The sequence below is a fragment of the Nelumbo lutea genome, chromosome 1 (genome assembly GCF_056320005.1).
Source record: "Nelumbo lutea isolate HS-2025 chromosome 1, American lotus-T2T, whole genome shotgun sequence".
Classification (NCBI taxonomy): domain Eukaryota; kingdom Viridiplantae; phylum Streptophyta; class Magnoliopsida; order Proteales; family Nelumbonaceae; genus Nelumbo; species Nelumbo lutea.
The window spans coordinates 207,968,048-207,979,799 of NC_142684.1; the positions used below are offsets into that span (position 1 = coordinate 207,968,048).

Consider the following 11,752-nt stretch of genomic DNA (forward strand, 5'->3'; position numbering starts at 1 on the left):
AGGGTACAAATAAATACAAAATAAGATTTTACACTTTACATATTTGTATTTCTATTCCTTCCAAACTGAGGCTAAAAGAAGTTGCAGACTTGCAGAGTGGCCCCACCTGCTGATCCTTCCAACGCCCGCGCATCTAGCCATGAACACCTTGTAGAGAAGTTAGACATCGACACAAACCTAGAAGCTGAAGACGCCATGTTATGGCTAGACATTGCCAGACCTCTCTCTTCACTGGGTTTCTCTCTGTTCCTTCTAAATGGCAGTATAAAAAAATTTAAAATAGAATGAAGTATAAGAAAATGAGGCCAAGTGACAGACCAACGAATGTCCAGAATTTTATTTTAACTTGCTAGAAATAAGTATGACAAAACCTAAACAAGGAGAATTCATAATCTTGCATACAAGAAAAGCTGAAAGAGATAAACACTTGAAGATTTCTTGCTCAAGACGAAATGACAGTGAAGCTGATACAACTAAAAGACTGAAGCAACAGTAAAAGAACTACCACTAGCCCGTGAGTGCAGAGTTGAGAGCACCGTGGACATCCACACCAATTTGGGCCTCGGCTTTCTCTAAGTCAGTCGAGGCTGTGCTAAGCTTTTGGGTGAAGTCCGCGAGGCCCTTTTGAACCAAGGCTGGATCAATTTGGTCAATCGGTACTGCTTCAACGGCAACTACGTCTGCAATAGAGTTTGCATGGATAAATGCAAATCCACTGCTAACGAAGTACTTGGTCACATCATTTCCTTCATGCACAGATAAGATCCCAGGCTTCAACTCTGCAATGGTGGCTACATGACCAGGCAGAACACCCATCTGCCCAGTTGTGGCTGGGATTATGACCATGTCTACCTGAAACACAGAAGTATTTGAATGTTAGTATGTTAATCCTTCATCTAATTATTGCTCACTATTTAGAAATTTTCAGTGCCCATCTCGCAGACTCTAAAGCCAGCTTTGTTGACAAAATTTTGTACATTTAGATGCTTCGGGACCTAACTCGATGATCTCCTATGCCACAAGCTCGTAGCAACTAACTACCAAGTGCCAACCACCTCTGACCACTCAAATGAAAGTCTATAGCTTGGATTATTACAATCATCTGATCAGGCCAATGTGGATTCAACCTGGTCGAAAGTACATTTGTACTATAGTACTACATACTTCATAGCATGACTTCAGTTTGCTTTAGTTTCATGACCTCATCCTAATAAAGTATAAATCCAGAGCAAGTTCCCCGAACACCTAACTTGGCTTGACAGACATGAAAAATTGACGCAGCCAAGTAGACAAATGTAAATGTATAATTCTCATTTTATTCAACTATATTAATATGTTTTAATCAGTTACTTAACAGTAAGTGAATAATACTTCATCTATAATTGATAGTCTTCTGTAGTTGTATATTTAATAAAATGTGACCAACTTTCAGATGTCATTCTAAAAGCAGCAACGTTCAATCCAATATTTGACTGAAGTTTAGTGTTTAAAATAGCCTAAGCTCAAACTACCCAATTCCAAACTTAGAGCAGACCATGGCACCGTGCAGTAACTGCAGTTAGTGGCTGTGTATGTGGCAACTCAATCGTATTAAGTGGTGTGATTACATAGGGAGCTCCATTTATTAGTCCCCCAGACTATTTTATTCTTTTAACCTTTTAACTTACAATAATAAACAAAAATATCAACTTTCTGCATATTATCTACCCTCTACTATAATTGATTAAACAATATAATCATCCTCCAGGATTCTAACTTCAGCAAGTGAATCAAGGCATATTGACCTCCAAGTGACAAGCAAGGAATTCAAAGAGGGAGCGGCACACAATGTTCTTTAATGTTTATTGTTTTGCTGTGGACTACTAAACAGCTATGCTGTCAACAATTAGGATCATAGTCATCAGGACAACAAAGCAAGACTAGGTAGGCACATGATGGTTTTTAACAAATATGACCCATAATTTATTGGATACGATCCATGTATTTCAATAATGACGAATTTTGCATCTATCAAAAAACATAGCATCATTAATTTCATAAGAGAATATCACTTTAATCATAAATTTCAACTACAGTATAATCAATTCCATTGAGCAATGCAGTAAGGCATTTAAAATATTGAACTCCATAGCAAGAATTCAAACAAATATACCTAATATCTTGGCTTGTTCAAATGGTTTTTCTGTTCTGCAAATGTTTTCAATGAATTAACAAGATTTTCAACATCAGAATACACCAGGGAGGAGGATAACAATCCAAGCAGTATGCCACACAAAAACCAGTCTCAAAAACTCTTAACTGGCCTTGTCCTGACCTTAGTGTTGCATGGACTCTTCTAAATAGATGGCATGTCTATGTCAGATGAATGTTGGATACTTTTACAGAAGATAATAACAATTCCTTTTTATCTCCTAGATTATTTTACATAAATGAACAGCTAATGCACAAGATGAATGCCATTTTTTATCAGATCTCATTTAGTAATGAAGACAATTAGGTAATACCCCTTTTTGCAGGTAATATAATGTAAGAATTCCAATATACATACATATATACATATATATCAACTACTTTAATAGTGTTTATTTTTCCATGGATGTGTACATGAATCCATGTTTTCTTGTCTTTCTGAGTCAGACTCTTAGACTTACATAGGATTCTGACCCCGTGCCTGTGTCCATGAAACACTACTTGACCTCTGTTGCACACTACTTGATCGGCAGCACAAGAAACCTTGTGATATTAGTAAACTTATGTCACAAGCTCATACATAATTTGCCCCATGCAAAGCCTAAGGATCATATTTTGTTAGAAAAACAACATAGATGGTATATGATCATTTTCTTGAACCTCAGTTAAATATTGAAACAGAATAATATGGAAGCTGAGCAATCAGGCAGATGGAGAACCATATTCAATACCATTTTTTTATGATTTTATCATGATTTAATAGCCATTAAAGTAAGAACTAAAATTTCAATATTATGGTTCTGAAGTTGGCTCATTGTAAGACAAAAGATCTAAGCTTACTAGGAAAACAAAATTAAAAAAAAAAAAAATCAAGGGAAGTGATATAAGCATCCCAGGTTGATGGAATACAAAGAAATGAGAAAGATGATACAGTGTTTCTACAACAAATGATAGCAAGGACATAAGAATATAGTATTGGAACTACTTGAGAGGGATGAGAGTTATTGCAACAGAGCTGGAAGCAGGATTTACATGGATCCACAGATCAGCAAATATGCTGACTGAAGCTTTGCTCAGACAAGGTGTGAATGGGGAAGAGCTGTATTGGGGTACTTTGTAACAAGGAAATAAAAGTAGGATCAGGGGAGGGGGCAAATGCCAACCTCATGGAAATATTGAACAGTACTCTATGACCCAATTGCTAATGCAAAAGACAACAGTTAGGTCACTGGGATGTCTTGTAGCATCTGATGCAGCTGGTTATCAAACACAGGTAACAGATATGGTGTCTTAAGTAGGTGGTGCAATATGCCATGTCATATAACCTCATAATGTGGCACCAGCAACCATGACAGAACTATCCTCCCTTTATACATAAATAAATGAAGAGACCTGCATGAGCTTGAGGAAGTGAAGAATATTACATTTCTTTTGTGAGAGGTTACACAATAGCCATTTCCTTCAATTCTTTTTTATTTATTTATTTGCACCTTTGAAGCATGCAGTCTTAAGGGCCTTAACCAAGATATCTTATATCTATAAACACACTCCAGAAATGCCCCAAATCTTTCAAGATTTTTCAGAATTAGTTCTCTAATTGTCTCAGCCATGAACCCACTCCAATATACTCTGCCTACTTAGAACATGGGGAGTTGAAGAATAGATTCTTTTATATTTAGTTCCTATTGTTCATTAGTGATGACATACAGCCTTAATGGCCCGCAAATGCTTTCCTTCATTTTTTATCATTTGGAACTCCAATTCTCTCCCTCGCCCTCCCCCCCCCCCCCCCTCTCTTTTACCTCATGCTCTGGTGCCCATAGGATTGCAAGTCAAGTTTCCTGATATGAAGAATTTCAACTACATCAGGCTTGGGTTGAGGTTCGGGCCCATTGAAAATAACAAATTCCCCAACTCAAACTAATCGAAGTTGCATCCATAGGTGCCCAAATTCTTGAATAGTGCACCATCAGATCTCACATCCAATAGTTTAAAATACAACATCCAGCACAAACTAGCCAAGCATTTCCAATGGAAGTTAATCGGAGATTCCAACCAATGAAGCAAAAATACTTGAAGTCTACCAAGAAAGTATCAAACCGGTTTAGAGAAAACCAGTTCTTTTAAGTATGAAACGATAAAGCCCTCTCATAAGCGGGAGTTGATGCAAAACCATCCACTTAAACGAAACATCCAATCAGGAAGTTCGGGAGAGAAATCAAGGGTTTCGCAAGAAATGTCAGGAAGGCACACTCATAGGATATGCAATTAATTGTTCAAACTTCAAACAGCATTAACCGGTGTCACCATTACCCAATAAACCAAACTTCTCCAATTAGGTAATCCTAGAATTTGAACCAGCCGTGCCTGCATCATAAACCTTGAAATTAAAGGGCAAGAGGACAAAGTCCAGAAAAATAATCACCACACGTAAAGGTGGAGTTACTTCATTGGAAAATCTATTCACCAAAACATTCTGCATTGACCAAATGTCAAAAGAGAAACAAACTAAACGACTATTCCAGAAAATTAATAATCAAAACACGTAAACAAGGCTCTTTCGAGAAATTTAAAACCCTAGAAACAAAACCTCACCGAATTCATATCCCCCAAGTATTCAGAATCGAAAAAAAAAAAAGGAAGAAAAAGCCAACTTCCTACATCAATTATCGCATAGCAAAACAAGAAGATTTGGCATTTAAGTTTTAAAAAATAAGTACCCACAGAAATAAACCCAACCTCGTTATCATCATCACTACAACCAATAACAACGAACCTAAATGAAACAAACCCTCATGAAAAGAAGTGCTAAAATTCCAAAAATCGAAATAAAGAAAGACGCTACCAACTGACACTCACCTCCTTGGCTGCGAGCTCAGATTGATAAGGAAGAACGAAGTTGACAGTGAGCTTCCCGGGAATCGAAGGAGGCGTCGGCGGTCGAGGCTGCATGAAAGAGAGGGGAGTCTTGGGTGGGTCGATGTTGGGGATCACTTTCTTCCAAGCCTCAACGAACGACGAATCGGAAGTGGGAGCCGCGGGAAGATCGGTGGAGAAGGACCTAGCCCTCATGATGGAGGTGGCTCTGGCCAACAGACGAGGCGCTTGTCGAAACATGGTCGGGCAGTTTGGTCGCTCGGTCGGGACTCGCTGACGAGAGAGAGAGAAAGAGAGAGAGAGAGAGAGAGAGAGAAGGGTGTTGTCACTCACTCCTCTGTGTTTCTCCTTCGTTCCTTGTCTTCAAAATGACCCAAAAATAAAGGAAAGCGATGAAGCGAAAAGGGAAAGCCTTGACGAAACCTTTGGCTTTAGGAATTTGGGATCGAATTAGCTGCACTTTTTTGCGCTGCAATTGTCGTGAACTTCCAACCAGTATGTGACAAGTATCCTCTTACACGTGTAAATACCCATACATATTAAACCGATCAAATCCTTGCACGGGTTATGTTTTGAGTTCCTTTTTGAATCCGCGTTCTGTGCACCCATGGTGCACCGGACTCGTGAACCCGCCAATCAGAGGTGACCACGTCGGCTTCTTCTTCTTTATTGCTGCAGGTGTGTGGAGTGTGGTTTTGGACATTAAAGCGTAGGTTACTTGATCTTAGAAAGTTGAGGGACCTTGATTTCTTAAATCTTTGTTTATAGAAGAAATAGTTGTATCTTCCAAGCTGAATTGCCCGTTCATCTGGGTTTGCAGGTCTGCCAAGAACTGGGCAGATAATCGAGAAATAGTGAAATACTGTAACTTCCGTTAGAGTAACTTGGCAGTTCTGCCAATCTAACTTGTAATTCACATCTATGAGACGAGGGGAAGGAAATACTGTAACTTCCGTTAGAGTAACTTGACAGTTCTGCCAATCTAACTTGTAATTCACATCTATGAGACGAAGGGAAGGAAATACTATAACTTCCGTTAGAGTAACTGTCTTGGAGAAACATACGATACCTCCGTTTGTCTTCTCACAGAAACGATTACAGAGATGATGACAGCGACGGAGGACAAAGAACGTCCAAATCTATGCGGCGTACGGGCAATAGACGTTAGAAAGCGAAAACCGAAACTGTCAAGTGGACCAAGAGGTGGAGAAGAGGTTGATTTTGCCGCCGAAGTCGAAAGTAGATTCGATTATCACATGGCTCAAATCAAATAAAAACCAGTCGAACTAGGAGGTTTTGGACTCGGAAGCCTTAAACCCACAATTTCAGGGTAAACAAATCAAATGCTTACATTCAGGTAAGCATTACAGCTTACAGCTCAACAAAATGAAACCTAAAACAGGGCAATATGAGTTGCTAAGGGATCTTCAACCTGTTGAAGATCCTGTGACTACTGACTGCCGGTGTGAGCTACTAGGGATCTTCGATCTGTTTGAGAAGAGAAGAGCAAAAATAACATGAAGAAGAAGAATAAGGGATAATAGAATCTTTGGAGAGATTGGAGAGTTCCTGCCGGAATGCTGGAGTTCTAGCCGCCGTTCCACGGTCACTGAGACCGGTGTGTGGTAAGTGGCCGGCGAGATGCTTGGGTTAGGGCTCGGAGGAGAGGATGACAAGAAATGGGGAGAGTTCAAATGACCTAGAGAAAACTTTTGATTTTTGTCCTTTTGTGTCCGGTTCAACCGGATGCCTTAAGCTAACGGGTAAAGGTCCGTTAACGTTATACTTTACTCGCACAAGCCGACGTGGCCGCTTCTAATTGGCGGGTTCACGCGTCCAGTGCACCGCCCACGGCATGAGTCTAAGCGGGTTCAGATTGGGTTTGAGTAACATGATTTATTTTTTTGAAACTTTGAAAAAAATAATTAATGAAAAATGTCAAAAGAAATTGAGAAAAATTTTCATACCCTGTACCTTGAACTTTAAAATACGACAATTTAGTATTAAAGCTTTCAAAATATACCAATTTAGTATCTACCATTAACCAGCCTGTTAGTCATCCATTAAGTGCCATTTGAAAAGATACATACCCTTCAAGTGTCATCTAATTCTTTTTATCAACCATCCAAACATTGATAAAAAATAAACAGTCCCAAATCTTTGCTTCTTCTGTTCAAGAAAATTTGAATCACGGGAATGCCCATTGAGAGGAACCCCAACTTTCTTGAATAGAAGAAGCTAGGATTTGAGATTGTTTATTTCTTATCAACATATGGATGGTTGATAAAGAAAATTAGATGAAATTCAAAGGGCATTTGTCTTTTCAAATGTCACTTAACGGTTAGTTAATGATAAGTACTAGATTGATACATTTTAAAAGTTTGGGTGCTGAATTGTCACATTTTAAAGTTCGGGGACCAAAGTGCCACTAGGCCCAAAGTATAGGGTACTAATAAGGAATTTTCCCACAAATTAACGAGATAATTAGATAGATAAGAAATTGAAAAAAAAAATATTGAAATTTTGTTCTATATGAGTTTTGATGTATACAATTGTTTATATATGAAATGGTATAATGAAATTGAAAACAAAATATAATAAAATTAGAATAAAAGGCTAAAGGTGTAAGACTCAAGGCATTGTAAAGAATAAGCCTCAAAGCTTAATAACAAAATTAATTAAAGTTTATAAATTGATAAAAAAAATAACATAAAATATATCAAGTTATGTTTTAAAACGCGGAGGCATGATGTGAGGCGTTCCACTACTTAGAGGCATGATGCGTAATTCCGAACGTAAGAGGCGTAAACCTACTTAAGAATGAAGAGGAAGAAGGAGAGAGAAGATGAAGGAGGATCTCATTTTTCTTTATTTTTTAATAAAATCTTTTATATTAAGAATAATGAAAATGCATATCACTAGTTAAAAGGGGGATTCATTAATCCCGTCTCTTTGAAAATAGGAAAAATTGCCATACCTAAGCTTTAATTATTCAAGTGGGTATTTTAATAATTTAATGCATTCCATCAATTGACTTAGCAGCCAACGAAAGTTTAAGGAGTAATTGGTCGCAAATGAATGTTTAATGAGTAATTGTCACTGATCCCATAATGCAAAGTCGTCTTTCTAATTTATCCTTTTTCTCAAGCCAAAAAGCAATTCATTATCAATCCATTACGATCCTCTTAAAAGCATACGTATTCCTATTAGAATTGGGTGTGTCAATCATTGTTGAGGGAGATGCTTTACTGGTTATAAAAGCTTTGTTGGTGCATAAATACATTATAACTGATTGAAGATCGAACACAATAGCTGTTTCGGCGGGCTATCAAATCAAGCTAATGATAACCCTTTAAGCTAGAAATAAAAATACATGGGCACATACAAATACCATGGGCATCATATATTTTAGGAAATTTCTGATTAGTACCTTGTATTTTGGCCTGAGTGATAATTTGGTCTATGAATTTTAAAATGTGACAATTAAAAAAAAATGCCATTTAATTCTCTTTTCCAAATGTTGACAAAAAACTCAAATCTTAGCCTCTTCTTCTATTTCAAAAAATTGGTGACTCTTTAGAAGAATCTAGAATTTGGGATCGTACATTTTGTTGTTAATGTTTGGATGCTTGATAAAGAGAATTAGATGGCATTTTTAGAGCATTTTTGACTTTTCAAATATCACTTAACGACTGATTAATGGACTGGTTAACAGATGGATTGTCACATTTTAAAATTCGGGGGCCAAATTATCATTTGAGCCAAACTATAGGATACTGATTAGGAATTTTCCCTATATTTTATCACTAATGCAGAGCATTAGCATTAGTTACACAACCTACTAAATAGGTATTGGGTTTGGCTAATCCAAATTCTCTTAGTTGTGTTTAGTTGCAATGCGAATTTATTTGCATTGATGCAAAACCATGGCAGTACAAATGTTTATTGTGCAAATTATGATTTAATTTAATTTTATTTTGTTTGATTGGAGTACAAACAAAATAAAGCAAGACTTGAAGCAAAATAAAGTAAAACCCAAAGCAAAATAAAATCAGAATTTGCATTCTTTTCATTTGCACTCCCATGCATTTGTACTAGTGCAAATGAAATTGCATCTTATATTCAAAGATTCTTCCATTGCTCAATACAATACATACTAACATATGCCAATTTAGCTTAAGTGTAGTTTACTTCTTCACTGAATGCAGACATGGTCGTTTTACCCATCTTTTTCTGCAACAATGTATCGATTAAGTTCTCACAAGATTGTGCTCACACTGTTTACACAATCTTTTTACAATCGTATATTAGGAATATCTCCGTATTTGTATATTTTTTATGGAGATATTCCCCATGCAAGGTTGCAAGAGACCATGTGAATGGTTTTAGCACGGTCTTGTGAGGACCAAATCTGATTTTGACAAATAATGAATTGCCTTGTCAGGCTTCGAAAAAAAAGAATCCACCTCACCCGATCCGATAAAAATTGATTTAAACGAATATATTTTTGTATTTAAAAATCTATATCAGATTTGCACGATGCATTTTTACTAAGATTGTGTTTGGTTGCAATACAAATAAATTTGCATTGATGCAAAACCATGGCAATGCAAATGATTTGAGTGTAAGTTATGACTTATTTTTGTTTCAAATTTTAGCTTATTTTGTTTGATTTCAGTACAAATGAAGTAAATTAAGACATGAAGCAGAATAAAGTAAATACAAAACAAATTAAACAAGAATTTGCATTTTTTACATTTCCACCCCTATGCATTTGTACTAGTGCAAGTAAAATTGCACTACAACCAAACACAACCTAAACAATTATTGATTTAAAGTTGCATAAAATTTATTTTCAATATATTTAATTAATTTTATTAATATTTTTTTTTCATTTTAGTTCAAATTATTAATGTTGTTTAACATCAAAACTAGTAAGGGGCCCCTGTTACGCAAGGGCAAAACATGATGGTAAGTGGCTTGCCAAAGCTAAATTATTGTATAGGAAAAAAATTGCGAAAGGTAAATTTTTTAATTAAAATGTTATTGGAAAAATATCTATTTAAAATAAATAAAAAATTTATGGATAATAATATATTTAATTTAATGAAACAAAACAATAATTAAATAATTAAATAATCAAGGCCATCGGGCAATAGAGTGAAAGAGGGAGAGATGACTTTTGTCATTGTATTTTTGTTTTATATAGTGGGATAATTGTAAATAGTTAAATAATAATTAATTTAATTTAATAAACAAATAAATTTAGTAAAATAAATGAAATAAATAGACAATCAAGTGAGGGAGTAAATATATAAATATATACACGATTCTAGGTCTTACATTTCTAGCAGTAATAATTTGTTAGAATATTAAATTATTAACTAATTAAATAATTTAGTAAAATAAGTAAATAAATAAATTAAACTTTATGTATTATCAACACAAAATTGGTAAAGGCTATCTCAAATTATTTAATTACTTAATTTAGTGTTGTAGATGGGTTGGGCTGAACTATCAAGCCACCGAGCCCATGAACAAGTCTAGTTGGTATAGCTTGTACCTCTCCCATCCCAATAATAAATGAGTTTTTATTTATTTATTTTACTAAATTAAATTATTAATTTATTTATTTTAATAAATTATGTAATCCATCAAATTTTATTTGTTGAATTTACTAAATTATTAAATTAAATAATAATTTATTTAATAAGAGATTATCTCTCTCTCTCTCCTAAGCCCAATATGTAGGGCCATCAACGGGTTTATTTATTTACTTATTTTACTAAATTAATTAATTAAGGGTTGCCAATGGGCTACATCAGGTCTTTGGGTTATCCGACCTGCTCTTGGTTGGGAGTTTAGGCTTGTAGGCTCAAATCCAACTTTTTTCGAGCCTGAGTTGTCAACTGGCTATCGGGCATGGATAAGGATTTGGGCCTTCGGGCTCGAGATCAAGCACAATACACCAAGCCCGACTTTTTTTTTTTGAGCTTGAGCTATTAACAAGCCATCGGGCTACCCAACGTATTGTTGGTCGGGCTTGGATAAGAATTTGGGCCCCCGGGCTTAGGCTCGGGCCTAAAACACCAAGCTTGACTTTATTGGAACTTGTCCAAGCCAATGTTTTAAAAATTGAATTGGAGGCCAAACCGTTTCTGCCTATGGATTGCAAGTCACTAGTTCGACCGACTAGGTTGAACAAGTTAGGTCGTGCCACGTGGACAAGTTCTGCCAAAAATATGGCATCCTGAAGTTTGCATACACATTTAGTGCAAAATTATGGCAACCTGAAGTTTGCATACACATTTAGTGTGCAACCCATAACTCGGTCATTGGGTCGAACGGTTCAATTATTCGGTTCATATTTTTGTCATTGTATTTTTAGTGTGTAATCAATACCATCAAGCAATTGAGTGAAAGAGGGAGAGATGACTTTTGTCATTGTATTTTTGTTTTATATAGTGGAATAATTGGAAATAATTAAATAATAATTAATTCAATTTAATAAATAAATAAATTTAGTAAAATAAATGAGATAAATAGACAATCAAGTGAGAGAGTAAATATATATAAATATACACACAATTCTAGGTCTTACTTTGCTAGCAATAATAATTTGTTAAATTATTAACTAATTAAATAATTTAGTAACATAAGTAAATAAATAAATAATTTTTTTGTA

At 35.6% G+C, this 11,752-nt stretch overlaps 1 protein-coding gene across 1 annotated transcript; it reads right to left on the reverse strand.

The window, feature by feature from the left end:
* Positions 1–310: 310 nt before the first annotated feature.
* Positions 311–6,759, reverse strand: LOC148880658 (ATPase, F1 complex, delta/epsilon subunit). The gene is made up of 2 exons (XM_088962633.1): positions 5,050–6,759; positions 311–852 (listed from the first exon to the last, which is right to left on the reverse strand). The coding sequence occupies exons 1-2, from the start codon at positions 5,305–5,307 to the stop codon at positions 508–510; spliced, it is 603 nt and encodes a 200-aa protein (XP_088818759.1). The 5' UTR covers positions 5,308–6,759; the 3' UTR covers positions 311–507.
* Between the last annotated feature and the right edge of the window lie 4,993 nt (positions 6,760–11,752).